The sequence below is a fragment of the Moschus berezovskii genome, chromosome 9 (assembly GCF_049115385.1).
Source record: "Moschus berezovskii isolate FMDL1 chromosome 9, NW_MosBer_1.0, whole genome shotgun sequence".
Taxonomy (NCBI): Eukaryota; Metazoa; Chordata; class Mammalia; order Artiodactyla; family Moschidae; genus Moschus; species Moschus berezovskii.
Genome location: NC_142468.1, coordinates 32992536 through 33020454, shown reverse-complemented (window position 1 = coordinate 33020454; position 27919 = coordinate 32992536). Strand labels below are relative to the sequence as shown.

Genomic DNA, 27919 nt, shown 5'->3' with positions numbered 1-27919 from the left:
CCGCTACTCCGTCCTGTGAGAATCCCACAAGCGTCCTCTCAGACCCTCGATTTCCTTTGTCGACGCGCTGCTCCTCACGCCCGCGGCCCGGCGCACAGGAGGCCCCGAGGCCAGAATGGGCGCCGCGCCGACGCTCCCTGCCGGCCTGCCGGCTCCCCGCGCTCGCTGGCCCGCGCCCAACGCTCGGTTCGTGGGACGCCCGCGGCCGGATGCCCTGCGTCCGCACGGTCCTCGGCCTCCTGGCGGCCTGTGGCGCCATCGCCTTCCTCGGCTACTGCGTCTACTTCGACCGGAGCCGGCGTGGCGACCCCGCGTTCAGGCGCCGCCTACGGGAAAGTGAGTGAGACGGCGGCGGGGGCGCGACGGGCCGGGCTGAGCGGGCGGCGGTGGGGCTGAGCGGGCCCCGGGGCGAGGCGAGGCCGCCGGGCCGCCGCCGCTTAGGGGCCCGCGGGGCGCACGCAGGCGGCTGGAGGGCTCACGACCGGCACGTGCCACGTTGTGTTTGCAGAAAGAAGAGCCCAGCAGCGAAAGGCTGAGGGACGGGGCGCCCAGGTGAAGTGCTTTAGCGACGCCGAGGTGGCGTTACAGTGAGTAACTTGCCGCCGGTGCCGGAGCGGCTCGGCCTCAGCGTCCCTGGCTGCTTCCTGAGCAGCCATTTCCCAGAGCCTCGATGCCTGCTCGCACCCCACTTACGCTCGGCCAATGTTTAGCTTTTATTGTCCGACATCGGGAGGAAGGAAGGAAGAACCATCTGGGGTCGTGAAAAGGCAGTAATAACGTGGTAGGAAAAGGCACTTCGTTTAGTTTCTAAAAAAGAAGAAAGAGGAGCCTTTGCCCTTCCTGAGCCGCGTGTGTGCGCGGTCGCTCGGTCCTGAGCCACGCCAGACACTTAGGAGACCCAGGTCTGCCCGGCCCGGTACGGTGCTGTACCGCCCACTCCTGTTCTACTGGGCCTTTCTTCTAGCTCAGAAACAGGATGCATCCTCATGAGTCTGCGCATGTGAGGCATTGTTCTAAGTGTGGCAGAGGTTAACAATGGCAGCCCACCAGGCTCCCCCGTCCCTGGGATTCTCCAGGCAAGAACACTGGAGTGGGTTGCCATTTTCTTCTCCAATGTGTGAAAGTGAAAAGTGAAAGTGAAGTCTCTCAGTCGCATCCGACTCTTAGCGACCCCATGGACTGCAGCCTACCAGGCTCCTCCGCCCATGGCAGAGGTTCAGTTCAGTTCAGTCGCTCAGTCGTGTCCGACTCTTTGCGACCCCATGAATCACAGCACGCCAGGCCTCCCTGTCCATCACCAACTCCCGGAGTTCACTCAAACTCATGTCCATCGAGTTGGTGATGCCATCCAGCCAGCTCATTCTCTGTCGTCCCGTTCTCGTCCCGCCCCCAATCCCTCCCAGCATCAGAGTCTTTTCCAGTGAGTCAACTCGTTGCATGAGGTGACCAAAGTATTGGAGTTTCAGCTTTAGCATCAGCCCTTCCAATGAACACCCAGGATTGATCTCCTTTAGAATGGACTGGTTGCATCTCCTTGCAGTCCAAGGGACTCTCCAAGAGTCTTCTCCAGCACCAAAGTTCAAAAGCATCGATTTTAGCAATGGTGAAAGAACATGCCCCATGTAACAGGAGCACAGGTGATTCCTTGGTGCTGCTGCTGCTGCTGCCGCTAAGTTGCTTCAGTTGTATCCGACCCTGTGCGACCCCATAGACGGCAGTCCACCCGGCTCCTCTGTCCCTGGGATTCTCCAGGCAGGAATACTGGAGTGGTTGCCATTTCCTTCTCCCATGCATGCATGCATGCTAAGTCGCTTCAGTCGTGTCCGACTCTGTGCAACCCCATGGACAGCAGCCCTCCAGGCTCCTCTGTCCTCGGTATTCTCCAGGCAGGAATACTGGAGTGGGTTGCCATTTCCTTCTCCCATTCCCTGGTGACTCAGTAGTAAAGAATCCACCTGCCAATGAAGGAGACCCGGGTTCAGTCCCTGGGTGGGGAAGATCCTCTGGAGAAGGAAATGGCAACCCACTCCATATTCTTGCTTGGAGAACCCCATGGACAGAGGAGCCTGGCAGGCTACAGTTAAGAGTCCGACGTGACTTAGCGACAAAACAACAACAACAGGAGCACAGAGGAGGCAGAGGATCACTTTCAGGGCAACGTTATCATGGAGGTGTTCTGCTTACCTATTGCTACTTTATCTTATTTGGCTCCTGAATCTTCGAGGGCGAGGTGGGGATATCACATTTTTGCTCCACTCAGCTTCAGCCGGAGAAGGCAGCCCACTCCAGTACTCTTGCCTGGAAAATCCTATGGGCGGAGGAGCCTGGTAGGCTGCAGTCCATGGGGTCGCTAAGAGTCAGACATGACTGAGCAACTTCACTTTCACTTTTCACTTTCCTGCATTGGAGAAGGAAACGGCAACCCACTCCAGTGTTCTTGCCTGAAGAATCCCAGGGACGGGGGAGCCTGGTGGGCTGCCGTCTATGGGGTCGCACAGAGTTGGACACGACTGAAGCGACTTAGCAGCAGCAGCTTTAGCCAGGTTAGCCCCAGGGCTACCTGCTGAGTCATCTGAAGGCTTACTCCCTCACATACTGGGCAGTTATGCTGGCTGGCCACTTAGCTGGGACTATTGCACAGAACAGCTACACAGGTCCTCTCCTTGTGGCATGGTCTTCCTCACAGTATGGTGAGGAAGGGTTGTACTGGGTAAGCAAGTTTGTAATATATTTGTGTGTGTGTGTTGATACACACAATTGACCCTTGAACAGCAAGCAGTTGGGGCAGCAACCCTTCTCTCTGTCAAAAATCTGAATGCAACTTTATAGTTGGCCCTCTGTATTGGTGGTTCCAAATCTGAGGATTCAACGAACAGCAGATTCTGTAGCACAGTAGCACTGTTTATTGGAAAAAAATACACACACACATATAAGTGGACCTGGGCAGTTAAAACCCATGTTGTTCAAGGGTCAGTTGTATATATGTATTTATTTATACATATATTTGAGAGAAAACATGGAGCCTGCCAGGTGGTGCCAGTTCTGCCTCATTGAGACCCACTCAGTTTTGAAGGGAGAGGAAATGGACTCCAGCTCTTGTTAGAGGAGGCTTGGTTTTGGAAGTGCAAGCAGAACTGGGAATATTGCTGTGGCTGTTTTTGGAACATGCAGTTCTTCACAGAAGACTTTAGGGGTGGCAGATCCCTCTATTCAGTAAATGTTTGACAAAGAAAGGAGTCACAGTTGGGGATGGTGGGAGGTGAGGTTGGAGAGCTAATTAAGGGCCCTGCATTGGGAAGGCTTTGAAGACCAAGTTAAGAAATTCAGATTCAATGGGGGGAATTACTGAAGATTTCTGAGCAGGAATTGTTTTTACAATAAGGGGAGAAAAAAACTTTTTATGTTAGATCAGGCAGGAGTGTGCTAGATGGATTGAAGAAAAGTAAAGTTATTGCAGCAGTTCAGGTAAGAGGTAATCAAAATCCTGACCTGTAATGGTGTCAGTGGCAACTGGTGATGAAACATGTGAGATAAACTTTCCAGAAAGAATAGGTAGTTCATGCTCGCTGATGAAAGGGTAGTGGAGAGCAGAAGACACAGATTTATGGGGATTCAAAATGGAGTCTCATAGAGAAATAAGATATAGTTGACAAAGAAAGTAGGAGAGGGAGTATTCAAGGCTGGGCATGAGAGAGGAGATGCTTTCCCTGGGGCAAAGCCTGGGTCAGTTTCACGTCCCTCTCCTTTCACTGCCCTTATAAATGGTTGGAGTTAGTGTTTGTTGATGTGATTATTTGATTAATGCTTTCTATTTATTAGAATCAACTCCACCAGGGCAGACCTTGTCTGTGTTTTTACTCTCCATTGTCTCCCCAGTGCGTAGAACAGTGTCCAGTATATTGTAGTCACCCAACAAATATTTGTTGAATATTGTTAATATTTTTAATATTGTTCAGTTGCTCAGTCGTGTCCAACTCTTTGCGACCCCATGGACTGCAGCACACCAGGCCTCCCTGTCCATCACCAACTCCCAGAGTTTACTCAAACTCATGTCCATCGAGTCAGTGATGCCATCTAACCATCTCATCCTCTGTCGTCCCCTTCTCCTCCCACCTTCAAGCTTCCCCAGCATCAGGGTCTTTTCAAATGAGTCATCTGTTTGCATCAGGTGGCCAAAGTATTGGAGTTTCAGCTTCAACATCAGTCCTTCCAATGAACACTCAGGATTGATCTCCTTTAGGATGGACTGGTTGGATCTCCTTGCAGTCCAAGGGACTCTCAAGAGTCTTCTCCAACACCACAGTTCAAAAGCATCAATTCTTCGGCATCAGCTTTCTTTATAGTCCAACTCTCACGTCCATACAAGACTACTGGAAAAACCATAGCCTTGACTAGACAGACCTTTGTTGGCAAAGTAATGTCTCTGCTTTTTAATATGCTGTCTAGGTTGGTCATTGGAGAAGGCAATGGCAACCCACTCCAGTACTCTTGCCTGGAGAATCCCATGGATGGAGGAGCCTGGTAGGCTGCAGTCCATGGGGTCGCGAAGAGTCGGACGTGACTGAGCGACTTCACTTTCACTTTTCCCTTTCATGCATTGGAGAAGGAAATGGCAACCCACTCCAGTGTTCTTGCCTGGAGAATCCCAGGGATGGGAGAGCCTGGTGGGCTGCCGTCTATGGGGCCGCACAGAGTCGGACACAACTGAAGCGACTTAGCAGCAGCAGCAGCTAGGTTGGTCATAACTTTTTTTCCAAGGAATAAGCATCTTTTAATTTAATGGTTGCAGTCACCATCTGCAGTGATTTTGGAGCCCCCCAAAATAAAGTCTGCCACTGTTTCCCATCTATTTGCCATGAAGTGATGAGACTGGATGCCATGATTATTGTAGGCAGAGAGAAACAGCTTGTGCAGAGGCACAGACCTTGAAATTGCAATATTTAAAGTGTTGTGGCCAAAGAGATAGCTGAGTGGTAGTTTGGTGTCTTATTGTGGAAGTCTTTGATGCCAAATTTAAAAGTTTTGAAATTTTTCTGTTGTGGTGGATAAACAGTGATGGTGACTTTATTTCAGGAAATGGATGCAATTATTTCTTTTTGAAGTATGGGGTGGAGGAGGAAAGTCAAAGACAGGAAAATCAGTGGCAGTCCAGGAGGGAAATGATAAAGATCTGTTTATGTCAAATGAGGAAGAGGCAGAAGCAGGATTTTTCAAATGTTCTTTTATATAATCCTCATAACAACTCTGTTCTTCTAGTTTTATAGATGAATAAACTAAGGCACAGGGAGATGTCTCTTCCTACTTACAGGATCTCTGTTCTTCCTTATCCCAGCCCTTTTTGTTTCCCACAGCATGGTCTGTGATTCATCTGCATTAGATTTACCTGGGGCATTTGTTAAAACAGATTATTTGACCCAAGCACCAGCCATTGTGATTTAGGAGGTCAGAGGTAGCCCAGTGGTTATGCTGGCAGTAATTCTCAGACTTCAGAATTTAAGTCATCTGAGGAACTCATTAAAAATCCAGATTCCTGAGCTCTACTCGGAGAAGTTGATTTGGTAGGCCTAGGTGGAGCCCAAGAAAACTGCAGTTTTAATAGCTCCTTAAGCCCATCCTTTGTGAAACACTGATCTCAGATTCTGCATAATCTCTCATCCCCCTGGAAGCTCCTTCTCTTCTCACTGATAAGTGAACTCAGATCTCTAGACCTGGGGCCCCACATTTTGCCTGCCTGCCAGACTCCGTAGTCTCGATGTTGTGTTGGCACCTCTGCTTTATGTGTTCAGAAGTAAATTCATCATCTCATCCCTTGCCAGTGTTCCTTCTCCTGTTTCCCTGGGATGCTGATACTGCTCTCTGTTGTGACCCTGCTCAAATATCAACCTCATCTTCCATAGTCAATCCCCAGTTCTTCTGTTTTGTGTCATACTCTGGGCTTCCCCGGTGGTTTAGCAGTAAAGAATCTGCCAGCTGTGCAGGAGATGGGGGTTCCACCCCTTGGTTGGGAAGATCCCCTGGAGAAGAAAATGGCAAGCCACTCCAGTATTCTTGTCTGGGAAATCCCATGGACAGAGGAGCCTGGCGGGCTACAGTCCACGGGGTCACAAGAGTTGGACACAACTCAGCCACTAAACCACCCACAACCATCTCGTACTCTCTTCCCCTTCTGTTTCCATTGCTCCTTCACTACTTCAGGCTTTTATTACCTTTTACCCAGAATATTATAATAATTTCCTACCTTGTCTTACTGCCTCTTACACTGTCAGAGCAAATTCCTTCTAATCTGCAGCTCTGTAACGTAGCTCCCTACTCTGCAGATGAAAGATGAACCCACTTAGCTTCGCACCATGGACCCGGCATCATGAGTGCCTTCTATATAGATAGTCTTCTTTTCCTAGGAATTAGACATAATATATGGAAAGCTTTCAGTCCATAGCTAGGCTTCAGTAACTGGTATTTATCATTGTTGCTTCGTTCACTGTATTACAATCCAGCTACATATGATCACTTGATATTTTCCCTGCAATTTTGTGTCAATTGTATTCTTTTTTTCAATTAGATCGCTCAGTCAGGATTTCTTCTTTAAAAAATGTATTTAATTTTTTGGCTGCACTGGGTGTTTGTTACAGCATGTCGGCTTTCTCTGGTTGCCGGGAGCAGAGAGCTCCTCTTCGTTGCAGTGTGAGGGCTTCTCGTGGTGGCTTCTCTCACTGCAGAGCACAGGCTCCAGGCATGCAGGCTTCGGTAGTTGTGGCGCACAGGCTTAGGATGTGGAATCTTCTTGGAACAGGGATTGAACTTGTGTCCCCTGCATTGACAGGCGGATTCTTAACCACTGGACCACCAGGGAAGTCCACTGGTACTCTTTCTTCATCAGACTTTCACTGAGCTTCTCCACATCTCAAATGCCATCTTTTCTGAGGAACTTTCCCTGGTCTCCCAACCAAATGTTAATATTTTGAGCCCCAGAAGACACTGGACTTTGTTGTTGATGTGTTACTGAACTCAGGCATGCTTATTTTTTCTCTTGGTTAGACTCTGGGCTCCGTGGGGATGGGCACAGGAGTCTAGATCTACTTCCCTCTCCAGCTTTCCCTAGAGTGTCCTGCTCTTGTTCACTAAGTATCTCTTGAATGAAACTTGTGATTGTTACTGATCATCAGCATGTCTGCTGATAAAAGCTTAAAATATGACCTCATCTGCTGGTTCATCCTATTTAAAAAAGAGAATTCTTAGGGAAAACAAACACAAAAACACTCCATATATAAAAGACTGAAGCTGAAGTGACTGTGGAGTGGATACTTTGAGCATGGTTTGCCCACTTTAGCTTTAAAGACAGCTCTCAGCTTATACCAGTGATGATCCTATCCTGTGAACCTGGTCACTTTCTTGAAACAGGCTATAGCAAACTATAGCATCCTTCTGAATATCACCAACTGTCCTGTCAACCCCCACCATGCCCTTTGTTAAATCAACAAGCAGTGTTAATACTCTAAGCAAGAAAATAGGTTTGCAACATACAAAGAAAGCTACCTTTGTTAGAGTTGGTTACAGTGGATTTCTCCTATGTGTACTTAGCAAGCTGGGTAAAATATGAAGTTGTTACAAGCATCTTAACCAAACTTGAATATGCCATGTTTTTCTTTTTTTCTTTTAGGAGGGTGGGATTCAACTTTTTTACAATTATAACCAGAGCTAAATTAAGAAATTACCCTAGTCTACTGACTTTATTTCTCAGAGTTGTTAGATCTAAATGACAATATAACTCATGAAAATATATGGAAAAGTACAAAAGTTGATGTAAAATGGTAATCAGGGTGTCAAAGGATTAGGGTAACTAAAGAATAAAACTGGCTGGGCTGCAGCCTGGCAGACAGTGGGTGTGCTGATTTAACAAGGTGCCATCTAGGAAGGCCATCAAATGTGCATGGTGACAAGTCACAGCCACCATCTGCCATGTTTTTTTGCTTAAGTTGCCTGAAATTATAACTCCATTTTAAGAAATTATTTTAAATATAAAGAGCAACTGCATTTGTCATACTCTGCATTTAGAAACTAGATTCAAGATGTGCTTTTAAAATAAAAGTTAGCCTCCCAGGCTCCTCTGTTCATGGGATTTCCCAGGCAAGAATACTGGAGTGGGTTGCCATTTTCTTCTCCAGGGGATCTTCTGAACCCAGGGGTCGAACCCAAGTCTTCTGTATCAGGCAGGCATTGGCAGGTGGATTCTTCACTGCTGAGCCACGAGAGAAGCCTTCAGTTTCGGCTAGTAACCATATATGTTATATTTGTTACTTATTTTTAAATATTCTGTGACTCTTTTAGTTGTGGGATCCAGCAAAAAATGAAAAATTACAAGAATTCTTTCTGCAAGAGGTACAAATGGGAGAACTTTGGTTATCCAGAGGTAAGAATGTAAACATACTTTTGTAAGCAGTTATTTATGATAACTGATGTTTGAGAAATATTTATGGATTGGTATTTTATGTAAAAAAAAACTTAACTCGCTAGATGCGTTAACCAGCCTGCTTCATTTAAAGAGAAACTGTCCCAGCATTTTCCCTTCATTGCTGTCCAGCTCCACTCTGTTAGTCTGTGTTCAAGTTCATGTTGCAATCTTGGAAGTGGGCAGAGAGAGAAGCAAAGCCAAATACAAGAACACCTTATTTACTGTCAGATAAAATTCTAAGTAAATGAGTTTTCCAAATGACTAAATGTTGTATGAATCAAAATGTTAAAAAAAAATTTAACTTTTTTATAAAAATTTTCCTGCCTAAGCATATTCTTAATAAAATAATTACTTACTTTGATGATAAAATTATTATGAGTGATCATTCAGTGTAATGATACCTGTGGGGGTACCTTACACTTAATGACTATGAATTATATTTTGAATTATGACTTATCTCCACATACACCAAGATAGATTTGAGAAATTTCACAATATTGTCAGGTAAAATGATGGTAGATAAGTATTTTATAAACATTGTATACAGTAATATCTTTATTGTGGTGTTTAACGCTAGAAAGAAAAGTTGTTTTGAGGCTTATGTAAAGCATAAAGGATATTGTTGGATGAATGAGCACCACACCCATTTATGTCTTTTTTTCACGTGTTGCAAACACCCATGCATATCACTGTGCCTACAGCTATTTCTGCTTCTCTTTTTTGTCGTTTTTGGAGACTTTTTTTCACTCTGCATTTAGAGGGTAACATCCTCCAGGATTTATAAAAGCAAAAAGTCAGTCAAAATCCTGGAAAACTCATAGCAATATCCAATAATATTTTTTAATCCAATGTTTTAAATGTTTTAATCCAATGGCTTAAATGTTTTAAGAAATGAAAAAGTCCATTCAAAGGCATTGCATATTAATCATTATAATTTGAAATTTCAGTACTTTTATTCAGTACAAATATTTTCTTTAAGGTATGATTATAAATGGACTAAAAATATCTGTTAAATGTTAGTGACAAAATGAATAGTTAGAGCTGACTTCAATGACGTAAATAGGAGTTATTTTACACAAGGTGATGAAACATAAGCTTTAAGGACTTTCATTTCCAAGGGCCTGTTTGAAGGTTCCTGCCAATCTTGTATTCTTAATTCATATTCGTTTTCTTAAATGGGGTCCCAGATTACATAAACTAGGGGCCACACAAATTTGGATGAAGCCCCAGATACTCCTTTGATATAGAGGCAATTAAAATATAAAGAACTTTTCACCTTTAACATTTTTTGAGTTAGGACAGTATAAATATGGATAGGAAAATGATGAATTATAAATCAAAAGAAAAATAATTTTATATTTTATTTACTTTAAGAGCTATCATGTAATAGTTAGATATAGAGGTGAATATTACAAATATTGAGATAATGACAAAAATTGCAAACTTGAATTTTTAAATTTTTCTCTCCAGGATGATAACATTATTTCTGTGAGCCCCTAAAATAATTAGCACTTTTAGGGTTATATACTTCTACTTTATTTCTAAAATTCTCATTGGTTGCTTATTCTTTAAATCCCCACCAAACCCAAAACCAATTAAATAAGAATCTCTGGGGTAGGACCCAGGTATCAGAATTTTTTTTATTGAAGTATCGTTGGTTTACAATGTTGTGTTACTTTCAAGTGTACAGCACAGTGGTTCAGTTATATGTATATTCTTTTTCAGATTTTTTCTCTTATAGGATCTTGAATATAGTTCCCTATAGTTCCCTTGTTGGTTACCTAGTTTGTATTTAGCAGTGTGTATAAATTAATCTCAAACTTCTAATTTGTCTCTCCCCATTGGTTACCATAACTTTGTTTTCTGTTTGAGTCTATTTGTTTCATAAATAAGTTCATTTCTGTCATTTTTTAGATTCCATGTTAGTGATATGATAGTGTATTTATCTTTCTGTCTGACTTACTTCACTTAGTATGATAATCTCTGGGTCCATCCATGTCACTGCAAATGGCATTATTTTGTTCTTTTTTATGACCGAGTAATATTCCATTGTTTATATGTACCACATCTTATTTATCATTCATCTGTCGATGGACATTTAGGTTGCTTCCATGTCTTTGCAAATTATGCTGTAGTGAACAATGGGGTGCATGTATCTTTTCAAATTATGGTTTTCTCCAGATGTAATATACAAGTTATTCTTTAAACTCCCCTAAGTTATTACAGCACACTGGCTGAGAAAACAGTGTTCTAATGCAATAATTTTTCAGCCAATTTTCTGTAATGTTTTCTCCAGTCACTTCTGCCACCACTGCCAACCCAGTTTTCACTACTTTGCTGTCAGGTAGTTCTGTAGCTGTCTCAGTTGTTTTTATGTCTATGTAACCAGAGGGACCACAGAGCCAAAAATTTTAATAGAAATTTCTGATTAGCTAATTTGATTGGATTTAATACTTGGTTGACCTAATTAACCAAACTGATTAGTTTTGGGGTTATGTTAGCTCCATCAACTTGAGAGCAGTCACTATTATTGCTTTTTCTTTCTTTAAAGGGTTTGATACAAAGTGTTTGTTTCCTACTTAGTTATATTAAATATGTCAAAATTTCAACGTCTGTTATTATATAACTTGTGAAGGAGAGGCAGCACACTGTAGTCTCAAGGTTCAGAATATTAGGTGCTATTACTAATTCTGGCATTAATTAGCTTTGAAACCTTAAATTATTTCACTGATCTTTGCCTGATTTTCCTAAAACAAGGTAGTGAGACTAAGTGATTACATGTTTTAACTTAAAGTCCTATCATTAATTTCCACTCTTCACAAATTTTCATTCTTATTTTATAGCCAGTCATCCTAAAACTCATCTGTCTTCCCCTAGATACATAATTCATGGTTACGCTAAATCGTGTTTCAGCTCTTTAATAATACAGTCTATTTTGTAAAAGTCTCATTTAGTTAGGATATCAAGATGTCTCACCCATAATATTTCATCAACCACATAGGTAAAGATAACTCATATCATTAATGACAGACGCCAGCCTTTTTAAAATAAACTCAGTATTTACTCTTGCATACCCAAATTGCAGAACATGAACATTTCAATTTGTGCACTTTCAAATGGTAATTTGGGTCAGAAGGTTATTCACACTGCAGCCTGATCACAGTGAATCTAACAGGCAGCTCAACATTTCCCTGTTTATACTATTTATTCTTTTTGAGACTTGTTCATAGTCTTTAGTTTGATATGCTTTTGTAGTCTTAATGCTTGGTGCTTTCTTGATAATTTGTAGAATATATGTTTGAGGAACTTTAAAATCCTGCTCTAAACTTATCAATTTATTCAGGAGAGCATCGAATGGGGGTTGAACATTTCAGCAATGCCCTTTTGGTGTGTGGGCAACCACAGGAACTTCTGAAAGTTTTCAAACACACACTTCCTCCCAAGGTATTTGAGATGCTATTGCACAAAATTCCCCTTATTTGCCAGGTGAGCACATATTTATCTTTGTTAAATAAAAACTGTAAATAACCATTGGGCTTGATTAGATAAAAACAGCAATGTATGTGAATGACCCCAAGTTTTAAATGAGTAATATCTCTGAATTTTTGTTTGTTTTTCTTAAGATGAAACAAGTTTCTTCTTTCATGTTCCTTTAACTATGATGGATTTTATATTTTGTTGAGTATTATACATGTTTCAACATTTCAACTTTAAAGTTAACATTGTTTATCTTTGTACCTTCAAAGACATCACTGTTATTGACTGACTGCAGTGTCAACAGAGGCCTATAAGTGGTATTCTTAGATAAATGACCTAATGGCCTATAGAATGAATATAGAAAACTGTAAATTATTGAAGCAGAATAATACTTCTACTCTCCAATATGACAAAACACAGAAATCACTTTGGTAAATTTAAACATATAGGCTAGTTAGTATTCTATTAATTACAAGTTTATATTCGTAAGTGGACTGATACCTATTAAAAAATTGGTTTATGAATGAATTTCATTTGATAACAAACTGCTGCGTGTACTTTTTCCTGCAAATGTTTGGAATTGTTTAGCTCTAAGGTGCTACTTTAACTTTGGTTTACTTTTTATTACAATTGATCACATGCAGTAGCTGAGAATATACTGTATACTGTTGGTCTGACTTGGAATAGTTCATGGTGGATTCTTAGCTTTTAAACAAAATGCAAAGCAACAGTCTCCACTAAAGCACAATAATCAACTCTTGAACATTCCCAAGCTAGTGTCAGATGGAATGTTTCCTGAAGATATATGAAAATGTAGCTAGGATAAGAATGTGTAGTGCCCACCATGACACAAGAAGGGAAGCAAGTAAAGGATCATGCATTAAAATGATTAGCAAGTAACTATTTTATGTATTTACCAGCAATTTGAGGCAGACATGAATGAACAGGAATACTTGGAGGATGATCGTGATTGAAAAACACTTCAACGTATCCACAGTCCAGTCAGAATGCTATGGAATTATATAAACAACTGCTCAGTGATATTTCCATTTATTTTACTTATAGTAATAAAATTTTTTATATCTCATACATGATATTTTGCTTTAAAATTAACAGTCACAATTGAAGAAACAATGGTTTATTTTTCTAATCAAGTGACCAAGCTGCTGAATCTTAAGGCCTCAACAAGTGTTGCATCTTATTATTTTCATTGAACAATAAGACCTTCTATTTTGATTATTCCTGTATATAACAATTTTGTTTCTCCAGTTGTTTCTATTTGCCAGTCATGACAGATGGTTTAACACGGTGGCTACTGCTTTCAGAGGATTCTATCAGGTGAATCCTCATTTCCAGTGCAATAGCTGTTGGCAATCTTTCATCAAAAGTCCATCTGTTAGGACTTCTCTATCGTGGCTGGCCAAGGAGTCCTGCTTTGGCAGCCAGGGCTTCATTCTGCTGAATATGATACTCCTGAAATCTCATAGATATTCGTTGAGTCATTTTTAAATACTTCTGTAAGCAATGTTCTGAACAGGTAGTCTGGAAATAAAAAGACCCAAGAGGCAACACAAAAATATTAATTAAAAACATTGCACACTAAAAGAATAACCAGTGGGTAGTTTTCTTTCTTTGAATATGTTTGAGAATGAAATGGTATCAATAAGTCACAAGTGATCATAGCTTTCAACTGTTAATACCTTCATATATTTAAAAAAATTAGTACATACTGAATGCTTACCAGTTTGTAGGTACTAAAAACAATGCTAAGTCCCTGCCTTCTGGACTAGATTTTCTGTAGGTATGTTTCAATAGTAAGTGAAATTCCACGTTCCCATTTGTTATTCTGATTGTCAAAATGTAGGTCCAGTAGCAGGTTTGTTCCTTTTTAATGAGAAAGTCCATTCTCAATGTTGCTATTATTATTATAATTTTGGCCATGTGGTGTGGCTTGTGGGATCTTCGTTCCCTGACCAGGATTGAACCCAGGCTGTCAGCAGCGAAAGCATAGAGTCCTAACCACTGGACTGCCAGGGAATTCCCATTCTTAATTTTCAACTTTTCACTTTTTAGTAAGACTATTTTACTTAGCATCTCTCAACCTCTGTCATTTATTTAACACACACTTATTAGATTGTTGGTTATATTAATATGTTCAGTTCTTGGCATGAAAATTTATCAGCATCTTCCACTGGAGGAAGTTTATGTCACTTTTAGCAAATACATAAATGTTTAGAGATTATTAAAAGTTAAGATTTGGAACTGGGATTTCAGAGTCCATCTATGCAATATGAGCCACCAGATTCAAGCTCTGCTTTTTCCAAAAATTAACCTGAGTTCTCAGAGTCAGATAGGAGACCTGTGTCAAGTTTCTCTAGCCTGGGCATCTTGACTAAAAGCTAATTATTAAGAATCTTTAGGGAACACATGTACACCCATGGCTGATTCGTGTCAATGTATGGCAAAAACTACTACAATATTGTAAAGTAATTAGCCTCCAATTAAAAAAAAGAATCTTTGCTGTGGAACAATATTCAGCAAGTCCCAGGCATCTTCTCTTTAAAAAGTCTGCCATAGTTCGGTGTGGCTGTGATATTAAATTTGATATCATTCAACTCAATGCCACAGAGTCCTTGGCTGGTTAAGTTCCTTTGAGCAGTGGAACATATAAAAGATAGCCTAAATTCACTAACACATGAAGAGATGCTCAACATTGCTCATTATTAGAGAAATGTAAATCAACACTGCAAAGAGATATCACCTCACACCGGTCAGAACGGCCATCATCAAAAAGTCTACAAACAATAAATGCTGGAGAGGGTGTAGAGAAAAGGGAACGCTTTTGCACTGTTGGTGGGAATGTAAATTGATACAGCCACTCTGGAAGACCATATGGAGATTCCTTAAAAAACTAGGAATAAAACCAGCATATGACCCAGCAATCCCACTTCTAGGCATATACAGTGAGGAAACCAAAACTGAAAAAGACACATGTATCCCATTGTTCACTGCAGCACTCTTTACAATAGCTAGAACACAGAAGCAACCTAGATGACCATCAACAGATGAATGGATAAAGAAATTGTGGTACATATACACAATGGAATATTACTCAGCCATAAAAAGGAACATGTTTAAGTCAGTTCTGATGAGTTGAATGAACCAAGAACCTATTATACAGAGTAAAGTGAGTCAGAAAGAGAAAGATAAATACCATATTCTAACACATATATCGAATCTAGAAAAATGGTTCTGAAGAATTTACTTACAGGGCAGCAGTGGAGAAACAGACATAGATAATAGACTTACGGACATGGGGAGAGGGGAGGAGAGGGTGAGGTGTATGGAAAGAGTAACATGGAAACTTACATTACCATATGTAAAATAGATAGCCAATGGAAATTTACTGTATGGCTCAGGAAACTCAAACATGGGCTCTGTATCAATCTAGAGGGGTGGGATGGAGTGGGATGGGAGGGAGTGGGAGGGATGTTCAAAAGGGAGGGGGTATATGTATACTTATGGCTGATTCATGTTGAGGTTTGACAGAAAACAACAAAATTCTGTAAAGCAATTATCCTTCAATTAAAAAAAAAAAGATAGCCTAAATTCATATAATAACTTGGAACAAACAAAATGTTTAGGAGCATCCCATTTATATTGTTTTATGATGACCTTAGAGAATTTTTAGTGGGCAACAGTTTTCATACCTCTTCAGGTTTTACTTCTCTTGTTGTGAAGTCTTTAACACAGTCCAAAAAGCAGGTTTCTGTAAGTTTATTGTAGGTTCCAAGAAATTCCTTAAACTACAAACAAATCAGAAGGTTCTTTAATAACAGGTTTTTAAAACAAACGTTTTAAATACTGATGTATCTAGGCAAAATATCCTGTAATACTTGAAAGGTTCTTTTACTACCTTCAATGTGTATAATATGATCTACAAAATATAGTCAGGTTTTCTAGTTGAATATTTATCCTTTCCTGGATTATCTTTCAACCTATCTGAAAAATTTGTTTCGTATCATTTAACATCCATCTGTGGAAATGAAATATAAATATTTTGTGAGATCACTGACTGACATGGTTATATCCACTAATGCCTTTATGTTTTGCAAAATTCAGTTTCCTTAATTATATTACCTTACCTGTTTTATCTGATCAGATTCTGGTATTTGTGCAGCCATATTCTTTTGGTACGTTATTAGTCACCTGATTTAAAAGTAAAAAGTTTTGTCAGTCTGTATACAAATGTTTTTAGGCTAATTGAAGGTAATAAAAACAAGAATAGATTATGAAATAGAACTGAAACAAGTCTACTTGAAATTACTGTTCAAATTTTATAGATTTCTGATTATGTAATTATATGCCACGCCTCCCAATTTCCCAGGTCACTAATAAGAACCTTATAGTTTAGAATTTAATTTTTTTATGTTAGCTAGCTATAAGACCCCAAATCCCTATATATCTAAATCTCCAATTTTAAGACAGTTTTCTCTGTTACTTTGCAAAGCCATGTGTTAAAGCCCCATTCATAGTAGAGTTTTATAGTAAAGAAATCTCTGGTGTCTATAAGTACTTAAGTTAACTGTTCCACTGGTTGCTAACACAGCTTAGACTTGTGCTATTAAATATCCTTTTTACAAACACCATCTATTTAAGACCTACCAGAAACTTCTGAATATATGACACCTGTGATCTAAGTTGGGGGCAACAGAGAAGTGAAAATAAGGAAGTCAAAGAGCCTTTCTGAATTACTGGGATTTTCACATATCCTAAATGGAGGACACAGGCCCAGTTAATTCTGACAGAGGAATGTATCACATTACTTATTCTATCCTGGCTAGTTCTAAAACAGATGAAATATATAAAAGATTTGTATAAAACAAAGCTGTTTAAAACAGAAACAACATGTAAAGGAAGAAAAAACAAATGCTAATTATGTATACTGCAAACTAACAGAATTTATATGTATTATATTTACCTTTGAGTTTCCTGGTAACCAATACAAAAAAGATAAAACTGGATATGTCTACCATTTTTAGCTAATACCATGAAAAAAAATTCTCATTTTGAATAACAAATGCAATCAATGGTAATTCCATTCCAGCATTCCCAACCATGTATAAAACTTTCCCTCTTTTGCTTTTAGTCTTCCCTCCTCTTCTGTCCCTATCCTGTATGTTCATGAGTATTACTGCCATTTTTAAAAAGTTATCTTTTCCACATGCAAGGGGAAGCACCAGTTCACTTGACTCTGTGCGATCCCATAAACGGCAGCCCACCAGGCTCCCCCATCCCTGGGATTCTCCAGGCAAGAACACTGGATTGGATTGCCTTTTCCTTCTCCAATGCATGAAAGTGAAAAGTGAAAGTGAAGTCACTCAGTCATGTCCGACTCTTCACGACCCCATGGACTGCAGCCTACCAGGCTTCTCCGCCCATGGGATTTTCCAGGCAAGAGTACTAGAGTGGGTTGTCATTGCCTTCTCCACTTCTATTTACTAACCTAGTCTTATTCCAAAAGTCTAACTACTGTATTTTAGAGAATCTTTGATTTAGCAGTAACATGATATAAACTATCTTTTCTACAAAAAGATACTCTTTGGTATCTGCTATAAACAATGCAGTAGCGGTTTTACATTAGCCCAACATTCAGGCAACCCAGTGTTCCATAAACACCTAAAAAGTCATCAAGGATGCTCTTTATTCCTATTTTATTTCACAGCTTTATAAATGAAATATGTATTTTAACTACATAAATTACCTGAAAAATACCAGGAGTTAACTAAAGGTCACAACTTTTCAGGTATTGCTGTGACTAGCATCATTGTTATGTTCCAAGTAAGATACTCCCATTATAGTTACTCTTTGCTCACTTAAGTCATGAAACCCTGATTCCATACCCTCCAACTATGGGACACAATAGAAACCCAAACCTAATGATTACATCATTTTCTAATATCAACTTCAAACTTTTTTACAGTCTGAGATCTTAACAATTACAATTTTGCTAGATAGATGTGGGTAGATGTTGGTAGATAATCACTGAGTAAACATTTATGTACCAAGTACTGTGCTAGTTATGAAACCAGCCATGCTTCTGAGGTAAGGTACACTTTATGACTGCTATAAAATATCACTAACCAGTCAAAGAAACAGAGGATTCTGTTAATATATCATATAACGAGGTTTAGGATTTGTGCTTCTGGGAGGATGAGGTACATGCGCTTTTTGCTATTTGTCTCACTAAGTACAACTAAACCCCCTGGACATTACATGCTTATCTTCTCCACCAAAGGGCTAGGAATGCGGAAGCCTATAAAACAGAAAACTTTTAAACAATAACTGCTGTACTCCAGGCCAGCACAGAAAAAACTGTGGTCTTCATCTCTACCCAAATCAGCATATGTCAGGTAGACTTCTGCGCTTACCAGGCTCTGTAACAAGACACTCCAACTTCCACACCAGAGTGGCATCAGAGAAGGGTTCTTAGGGAACAGGGGCTTTAATTCTTACTGGGCATTAATAAGGACTGCTCCCCTAAGTGTCAGTGGAAACTGCATGGGGAACCTTCCATCTCAGTTGTCAGTGATGAAATACCTTTCTCCCTTCCCTCTGGGGTGGTATCAAAGGAGCCCTAGCTGAGATTCAGGACCTGCCTGCTGCCCCATGGTAATGAGGCCATACCCTCCTGGGATGTCAGTGGAGGCTATTTGGGGAGTAGCAGTGAGGCACTCCAGTCCCTCTCAGCCAGGGAGATACCAATGAAGCCAGTAGAGAGCCACAACTCCCAGTCTCCCCAGCAGAAATGAGGAACATTCCCCAAATCCCTGAAACACACACACCCCTCAAGTGACAGAGTGAGGAACTTGCACTTCTGCCTTCACCTGGCAGTAATGAGATGCCCTCCTCTCCCCAGTGAAGCAGTGTCAGAGCAGCCAGCTCTAAGAAAAAGTTTAAACAAATCTAGTCTCAAAGTACAAGATGCAAAATCCCCAGGTTATAAAGAAAAAAACCTCATACCAAGAACTAAGATCTCAAAAAAAAAAAAAATAAGTCCAACATGAGATGAGAGATCCTAGAATAGACAAAGATTTTAAAGCAGCTATTATACAAAAACTGCTTCAATGAACAATTAAGAATGTTTAAAACAATTGAAGAAAATATAAAGCTCAGCAAAAAGTGAAAAATATGAAAGGGAAAAAAACCCCAAATAAGCTCAACAGACAGAATCAACAGCAGAACAAGAATGGGGGAATAGAGGAAAGAATCTGTGAAGGAAGACAGAGAACAGAATTATCCAATCTGAATAACCAAAAAATATTGCACAGAATGAAAAAAAATGAACAGAGTACCAGGGATCTGTATGACTGTACCAAAAGATTTAACATTTGTTTTATTAGAGTCCTGGAAGAAGAGAAAGTGGAGCAGGAATGTTAAAGTACTAGAAGAAATAATGCTGAAAACCTCCCAGATTTGGAAAAATAGGTTTATAGATTCAAGAACTAAATTGTATTCCAAAAAGCGTGAATACAAAGAAATCCATATCAAGATACAGCATGGTCAAACATTTAAAAACTAAAGACAATTTTTAGTTAATTTAGTTAAATTAAAAAAAAAAAAATTTGAAATCTGCAAGAGAAAAAGAGAGTCTTATCTGTAGAGGATAAACTATTAGGATGACAGCAGATTTCTCACCAGTCAACCCAGAAACTTGAGTCTGGCAAAAATACCCTTCAGGAGTGAAGGTGAAATCAAGACATTCTCAAACAAAGGAAAACTAAGAGAATTCACTGCTAGTAAACCTGCCTGAAAAGAATTAAAGTTCTAAGCAGAAACGAAATTATAAAAGGAGACTTGGAACATCAAGGAGGAACAACACAGGAAGAAACAATAAGTACAGTACATTTCCCTTGAGTTTCCTAAATTATATTTGACAATTGAAGCAAAAATTATAAAACTGTCTGATGTGGTTCTAAATGAAATTAAAAGACACTTGCTCCTTGTAAGGAAAGCTATGACAAACCTAGACAGTGTATTAAAAAGCAGAAAATTACTTTTCCAACAAAGATCTGTATAGTCAAAGCTATGATTTTTCCAGTAGTCATGTACAGGTGTGAGGCCTGGACCATAAAGAACACTGAGCACTGAAGAACTGATGTTTTTGAACTGTAGTGATGGAGAAGACTCTTGAGAATCCCTTGGACTACAAGGAGATCGAGCTAGTCAATCCTAAGGGAAATCGACTCCGAATATTCATTGGAAGCCAGAGCTAAAACTCCAATACTTTAGCCACCTGATGTGAAGAGCTGACTTATTTGAACCTTGATGCTGGGAAAGATTGAAGGCAAAAGGAGAAGGGGGAGGCAGAGGATGAGATGGTTAGACAGCATCACCAACTCAATGGACATGAATTTGAGGAAACTCCAGGAGATAGTGAAGGACAGGGAACCTAGCATGTTGCAGTCTATGGGGTCACAAAAGATCAGACACAACTTAGCAACTAAAGAACAACAAAATAAATGGGAAAGTAAAGGTAAGTAAGGCTTCCACACTTCACTGAAACTAGTAATATGCTGACACCATTAGACTATGATAAGCTTTGTATATCTCATTTAATACCTAGAGCAACCATTAAAAGACAACATAAGGAGATAACACTCAAAAACATTCGATTAATAAAAATAAATTCCAAAAAGTATTCAAATAATCCATAGTAAGGCAAGAAAAACTAGAACAAACAAACAAGCACATTTCAGCCTTAATAAGCAATTAGATTAAATATAACTGGTGTAAATAATCAAGAGACAGACTGGCTGAGTGGATTAGATAAATGACAAAATATATGTTGTCTACAAGAAACTGACTCCTGATACAGAGTGAAAACAAAAGGATGGAAAAAGATTTATCATGCAAACATTTATCCAAAGGAAAACAGTGGATATATTAATACTAAATTAAGTAGGCTTCAGAGCAAAGGAATTTACAGAGACAGAAAAGGACATTAAAAGTCAATCCATCAAGAAGACACAGTACTCCTAGATATGTGTGTCTTAAGCAACACAGCCGCAAAATAGGGAAAGAACTTAAGGAGAAAAAGGCAAGTATAGCTGCAGATTTAAACCACCCTCTCCCATCAGTTGATAACAACTCGACAAAATCCACAAGGCTATTAAAAACTTAACACCATTAACCAACAGGATACAATCTACAGAACATTTCACGTAATACCACAAAATACACGTTTTTTTTTATCAAGTGCTGATGGAATGAACACATACCAAAATAAACCATATCCTGAGCCATAAAGTAACCTCAATAAATTTAAAAGAACTGAAATCATACATAGTCTGTTCTTAGACCACAATGGAATCAAACTAGAAACACGTACCAGATAACAGGAAAATTTCCAAACATTGGAAAATAAATAATACACTTCTAAATAATCCATGAATCAAAGAACTCTCAAGAATTTAATTAAACTAAAAGACAGCATACTAAAATTTGTGTGACACAGCTAAATCAGTGCCAAGAGGAAAATTTTATAGTACTAAATGCATATATTAAACAGCAAATGTCTCATGTGACTTCCCTGGTGGTCCAGTGGTTAAGAATTTGCCTCCCAGTGCAGGGGATGTGGGTTCTGATCCCTGGTAGGGGAACTAGGATCCCATAAGCTGCAAGGCAACTAAGCCAGTGCGCTGCAACTACTGAGTCCACCACTGAACCTAAGACCCAACACAGCCAAATAAGTAAATAAAGAAAAAAAAAAAGGGAACTGTCTCAAATCAACAGTCTATGTTTTTCTTTTAACCTCAAGAACCTAAAAAAGAGCAAAATAAACCCAGTTAAAGTATGTAGAAGGACAAAAATAATAAAGAACAGAAATCAATGAAAATGAAAACAAAGCAACAAACAAAAATCAATGAAACAAAGATGGTCCTTTGAAAAGACTGTAATAGACAAACCTCCAGCAAGACTAACAAAGAAGTCACAAATTATCATTATCAGGAATAAAACAGGATATGGTAATATAAACCCTGTATATTCAAAAGAACAGAACTATGAACAACTTTATATACATAAATCTTAACAACTTATTCATGAATTTAGTATTATCCTAATATTAAAACTAGACAAGATGGTACATACAAGAAGACTACAGAGAAATATCTTCATAAAATAGACATAAAAAATAGAAATAAAAATCCTTAACAATAGCAAATATAATCCACCAATATGTAAATGTGATCTACCATTTTAATAGATGGAAAAATAAAAGTCATATGATCTTATAAATTGATGCAGAAAAAACTTTTGATAAAGTCAGTACCCATTCATGATAAAAACTCTGAAAATTAGGAAGAGGGGAACTTCTTCAACTTGGTAATATACACCTACAAAAAAATCCGACACCCTATACTACACAGTTAATGGTGAAAAACTGAATACTTTGCCCTAAGATAGTGAGCAAAGCCAGATGTCTGCCCTCAATACTCTTTCTCATACTGCTTGAAGTTCTACCCAGTGCAGTAACTCGAGAAAAGGAATAAGACATACAGACTGTAAAGGAAGAAAATAAAACTGTCCCTCTTTGCAGATGGCATGATTGTGAACGTAGAAAATCCCAAAGTTCCCAAAGAATCTACAAAGAAACTCCTAAAACAAAATAGTTTAGCAAGATCACAGGATACAAGATAAACATGCAAAAATTGTATTTCTATATACTTCCAGTGAACAAATGGACACTGAAAAACAGAATACCATTTATAATCACTCAAAAAAGATTTAAGGGTAAATCTGACAAAGCATCTACAAGACTTGTATGCTGAAAACTATAAAATGCTGATGAATGAAATCAAAGACTTGAATGGAGAGACACATTGTGTTCATGGACTGGAAGACTCAGCATAGTAATGACATCAATTTTCCCAAAACTGATACACAGGCTTAATGCAATTCCTGTCATGGTCCCAGTAACATTTATTATAAATATGAAGAAGATTATTTTTAAATTTATATGGAAAGCAAATGGACTTAAATTCAAAAAAATAATAAGTAGGAAGAATCAGTTTGCTTGATTTCAAGACTTAACTACATAGCTATAGTAATTAATATTGTATGGTATTGGTGGAAAAGCTGACACATAGATCATCGAAACAGGACAGAGAACCAGAAATAGTCACACAAATAGGCCCAACTGATTTTTGGTAAAGGTGCAAAAGCAGTTAAGTGAAGACAGCTTTTTCAACAAGGAGTGCTGGAATAACTGTACATCTATAGGCAAAAAATTTAACCTCAAAGTAAGTCTTTCACTTTATACAAAAATTACCTCAAAACAGATTTGGGACTTAAATATATAGAACATAAAACTATGAAAACTTATAAAGATAGGAGAAAATCTTTGGGCTTTAGGGCAAAGAATTCTTAGCCTTCACATGAAAAGCAAACTACATATCTGATCGATAACTAATAAGCAGACAAAGAAGCCTGGAGACTCTAGTAAAAACACAAATAATCCAATTAGAAAATATGCAAAAGACATTTCACCAAAAAGATTATACAGATGATGAATAGGCACATGAAAAGATGTTCAACATCGTTAGCCATTAGGGAAACAAAACCACAGTGATATATAGCATAATACACCTATCAGAATGGTTGAATTAATTAATATACAACTATCATATGACCCAGCAATTGCACTTCTGGGCATTTTTCAGAAAGAAATGAAAACTTATATTCACACAAAAACCTGCACATGAATGTTTATAGAAACTTTATTCATAACAGTCAAAAACTGGAAGCAATCCAGATATTCTTCAACAGGTAGATGATTAAACAAACTGATACACCCATACCATAGAATACTATTCAGCAATAAAAAAGAATGAGGTACTGATACACCAATAGCCTGGATGAAACTCAGAGAATTACACTAAGTGAAGACGGTCAATCCCAGAAGGTCATGTATTGTATGACTCCATTTATATAACATTCTTCAAATGACAAAACTACAGAAATAGGGAATTTATTAGTGGTTGCCAGGGGTTGAGGCGGGGCTGGAGTAGGAGGGAAGTAGGTATTACTATAAAAAGGCAACAGGTGAGACTTCTGAAATGGAAATGTTCTGCATCTTTACTGTATCAATATCAGTATCCTGGCTGTGATATTGTACTGTAGTTTTGTAAGATTAGTTACCATTGTGGAGGGCTGGGTAAATGGCACAAGGTATTTTTTTTTCTTACAACTGTATGTGAACCTACAATAATCTCCAAGTTTGAGGTTGCCAAGCTTTCTACTCCCTGCCCAAGAATAAGATACAGTGTGCAGTATGGTAAATGTTAGCAAATGATCAGAACTAGAGTTCTTTTGGCTTCCTACTCCGAAAGTAGCATGAAAACTGGTAAGATGACTTTCATGGATAGGTGTTAAATGAAATCTTTGTTTTGTGAGAACTTAAATTTACAAGTTTGCAAATTATAATGCCCAAATCAGTTTTTATTACTATCCCAGTATTTCTTCAGTTTAAAACTCATATTTGTGACTTTCTCAGGCAGAGGTCAGAGAGGCAGAAAGTAAGAAATCTTTAAATGTTGTGTCAGTTTCAAAAGCTGGTAACACTATGCTGACACCTCATCACTTCCCCTTTCATATATAATTCATAGTGACAAATGATGATTGTTATTAGGAAGTCTTTGAAGAGATACAGATAAGGAGCATCCCCAAATATTATTTGTTCTTGGTACTGTCTTCTAATATACAGTCCTTAATAGTATATCTCCTCCTTAAAATGAAATAGTTTATCTTACTTCAATAGTAATACAATCTATTTCTGGAGAATTTGGAAAATAAATGTTTCTAGTACTCAGAGACCACTGTGTTAACATTATGATCTCCTTTTCTCTAGAATCATTCAATTATATATTTTCCAGTATCAAGATTATGGTATACCTAAGTGAAGGAACTTGTTCCTAGAAAATATTTGAGATGATTGAATAAATGATTTTCAAATTTACTTGCTAGTTTGGGTCTGACCTAAGTCTTCCAGCATTCTATTTTGCAGTTATTTAATCATTAGTTATGCTGACTGATCAAGTCCAACAGCCACACAAACCACCTGATAGTGAGAAGAGGTAGAAGCAATATACCTGCCCTTTTATTTGGTCTTGATTACCTTTTACTACAAGCAAATGTTTGTTATTGTAGAGGCAAATATCCAACCAAGGCGATACCTCTGGTTATATGCTTTAAACCTGGAGAGGGAGGGAAGGGGTCTTAAGAATGATTACAGCAATGCTAAGAAATTTTTGTGTCAAAATATATAAATCCAGGGAACTTAAGAGTAAAAAGAGATGTTAGTCATCAAGCTCAAACCTTTCTTGATGCATGAGTTTCCTTTCTGTTCTGGAAAAGGAGTTGTCCAATCTTTGCTTGAATGTCTCCAGTAAGGCCTGATTTCTTACCTGAAAAAGGGAGGGATTACAGTATGACTGCTGAGGCCCCTTTAAGCTCTAAGTGTTTGATGAAACCTGAATTTCTGCTGGCTAAATCATATCTTTTAAAAGCCTCTTCCTTTTCAATAAGTGGAATTAGTTTTCTCAGTCTGTTTGAGGTTATAGTTCTTTAGCATATATTATGTATTAAAAAATACTTAATACCCTATTTTTTCCAGGTAATATGTATGTTTAGGTGAACACACAAGGACCAACAATTCTCTGAAATTTCTGAGTATTAAAAAAAGGAAAATAACTAGGGTGTGATGGGGAGATACCCTCTATTTAGTCTTCAGAATTATATGCAGATTTGTACCATGTCTGCCGTCAAATTTCTAATTTTGTTCAAACTTAGTTTACAATAAGTGATTCTTCTGATGTCCTTAGCCACTGTCACTATAACTGATCTTGGGTTCAGCATGACTGGTACTGATAATTGGAAATCTTGTGATTCAAGCAGGATTCGTGAATGGATAATAAAACTACAGGGTAATAGGTTGTTGGCGAACAGGATATATCCATTGTAGTATCAAAGCATTTCACAGGTTACACAAAAAGAAAACTTTCCCTTAACATTGGGAGATCTGTCAGTCACCACCTTAACCAATGTGGTACCACCTATGTGGTATTCTTGCCAGAAATGTTTGATGTGATTCTGATCATGAGAGAATAATTAGGAACATCCACAATGTGGGACAATGTATAAGATGACTGGTCTTTTCTAAAAATTAAAGTTATAAAGGAAAAGGAGTAGAAAGGGTTGTTCTAGAATACAAGACTAAAGAGTTGTGAATTTTGGATCATGAATCAAAAAAAATACTTTTGAATTAAAAATGAAGACTTCTGGGGATAATCAGAGAAATTTGAATATGTTATCTTCTTAGGTGTGATAATCATATTGTGGCTATGTAAAAGTATGTTCTTAAGGAGATACATACTGAAGAAAATAGGGTTAAAGGTCATGATGTCTGCAACTTTTAAGTGGTTCAGCCAAAAAAAAAAAATGTCTGAAAGAGAAAGCAAATTAAGTAAAATGTTAACAACGAAAAGAAATGAAAGAAACCAGTCTTGTGAGCCATGTTTTTTGTTCCAGGGCTGTCTGTTCTTTATTTGATAGCTCAGATGTCTAAACCAATCTGCACTAACTTGCTATATTGATATAAAATAGGACTCTGCAGCATGTCCCTTAACTTTATATTATTTGCAGCTGGTTTAGGAAATTGTGCCTGATTAACTGGCAACCCTAACTCATCATGTTATTAATCAGAGCAAAAAATTCTTTTGAAAGATTACTGCATCAGCTTTTGGGTTTAGATGATGGCTTCAAGGCCTAGAGGAGGAGCCCAAGAGCACTGGACTAGATAGAGGCAAGATTACTGGGGTTTTAACCCCAGGTCTGATATTAAGGGGGTTGTAAAATCTAAGTCAAGTCATTTCAAGGAGTTTCTATGCCCATGAGTACACCTTAGAGAGTAGAGGGCAAAGGTCACTTTTTCTTTCACATTTGTTTCACCTAGAAAATAAGGGTGATAAATCATCTCCAAAGTCTTACAGCTGACACTGTCATTATATCTTTTAATTCACGTAAATTGTAAAACAAATTGTGAACAGGTACAACCTAAAAGCCTGATAATAAAGGAAATATAACAAATAAATTACAGAAACTCATCAAGATTTAAAAGGTTCTCTAAAGCTGAGCCCTTGCTGCTGCTGCTGCTGCTAAGTCACTTCAGTCGTGTCCGACTCTGTGTGACCCCATAGACGGAAGCTCACCAGGCTCCCCCATCCCTGGGATTCTCCAGGCAAGCCCTTACTGTCTTTTAATTCTAGGATTTCTTCTATCAAAGAAGACAGCTGAGTTGTAAAAAAAATTTTTCATTTAACTTTTACATCAGATTACATTTTAAAATCTTTTAGTAATGAGTAAAGGGAAACGTTTAAGTAGTCCATCCTCGAAAATTAGCAGATCAGATAAGATGTGTTGGCCTTTGTATTCTCTCTAGAGAGAATTTTTCAGTTAAAGGAGGGTCTCGGGCTTGTCAGCTCAAGGGCAAGGCGTGGGTGCCTTTCAGTCTAACTCACTATCCCAAAACAAGACCCCGATTCCCCAGATCTGAAGATGGCTTAGAGCTTCGCATTTCGACCCTCGTCCAGTGACACGGTTCAGAGGGAAGTCCCAAACCCGCTCTCGGTACGCGCTGCCCGGTTCTGCAGCCCCCCACGGCCCCAAGTACAAGTGGCGGCCTCCTTCAGGGACCCTGCACCTTTCCCCGAGCGTTGCCGGGCCGCCCCCCGCCTGGGAACCCGGGATTGTGTGGACAGAGAAAAGAGACCATACTTATGGATAGACTCTCGCATCCGACACCATAAGAGGCAGGGGGTCTGCGCTGCCTGTCGACTCTGCGGGGGGCGGAGGGTCTGGGTCAGGCCGGGCGCCTCAGCCGCTGGATGAAAGAGAACACGTGGGAGTGGCGATGTCAAATGGCTCTCATACCCT

The 27919-nt window shown here is 39.0% G+C and overlaps 2 protein-coding genes across 4 annotated transcripts; one reads left to right on the top strand and one right to left on the bottom strand.

Moving 5' to 3' along the window:
• On the top strand, positions 1 to 12961 carry TOMM20L (translocase of outer mitochondrial membrane 20 like). Of its 2 annotated transcripts, XM_055436638.2 has the most exons (5): positions 93 to 336; positions 509 to 552; positions 8326 to 8407; positions 11793 to 11935; positions 12847 to 12961. In XM_055436638.2, the coding sequence occupies exons 1-5, from the start codon at positions 210 to 212 to the stop codon at positions 12898 to 12900; spliced, it is 450 nt and encodes a 149-aa protein (XP_055292613.1). In that variant the 5' UTR covers positions 93 to 209; the 3' UTR covers positions 12901 to 12961. The 2 variants fall into 2 exon arrangements, 1 of the variants encoding a protein (XP_055292613.1); XR_016038179.1 differs by lacking the exon at positions 509 to 552 and having other exon boundaries at positions 1 to 336.
• Positions 12961 to 27914, bottom strand: TIMM9 (translocase of inner mitochondrial membrane 9). 2 transcript variants are annotated; one of them, XM_088839567.1, is made up of 6 exons: positions 27761 to 27914; positions 25304 to 25392; positions 25104 to 25182; positions 16072 to 16135; positions 15637 to 15732; positions 12961 to 13468 (listed from the first exon to the last, which is right to left on the bottom strand). In XM_088839567.1, the coding sequence occupies exons 4-6, from the start codon at positions 16108 to 16110 to the stop codon at positions 13334 to 13336; spliced, it is 270 nt and encodes an 89-aa protein (XP_088695693.1). In that variant the 5' UTR covers positions 16111 to 16135; positions 25104 to 25182; positions 25304 to 25392; positions 27761 to 27914; the 3' UTR covers positions 12961 to 13333. The 2 variants fall into 2 exon arrangements, with proteins under 2 accessions (XP_088695693.1, XP_055292614.1); XM_055436639.2 differs by lacking the exon at positions 25104 to 25182.
• Between the last annotated feature and the right edge of the window lie 5 nt (positions 27915 to 27919).

Bases quoted from the DNA above. Each gene is read 5' to 3' on its own strand.
- TOMM20L (XM_055436638.2), top strand. From the start codon at position 210: ATGCCCTGCGTCCGCACGGTCCTCGGCCTCCTGGCGGCCTGTGGCGCC. The intron at 553-8,325 runs GTGAAGTGCTTT...TGACTCTTTTAG, and splicing joins CTGAGGGACGGGGCGCCCAG to TTGTGGGATCCAGCAAAAAA. The intron at 8,408-11,792 runs GTAAGAATGTAA...CAATTTATTCAG, and splicing joins AGAACTTTGGTTATCCAGAG to GAGAGCATCGAATGGGGGTT.
- TIMM9 (XM_088839567.1), bottom strand. From the start codon at position 16,110: ATGGCTGCACAAATACCAGAATCTGATCAGATAAAACAG. The intron at 15,733-16,071 runs GTAAGGTAATAT...ATTTGTTTGTAG, and splicing joins AATCTGATCAGATAAAACAG to TTTAAGGAATTTCTTGGAAC. The intron at 13,469-15,636 runs GTATGAAAACTG...TTTTATTTCCAG, and splicing joins GAGAAGTAAAACCTGAAGAG to ACTACCTGTTCAGAACATTG.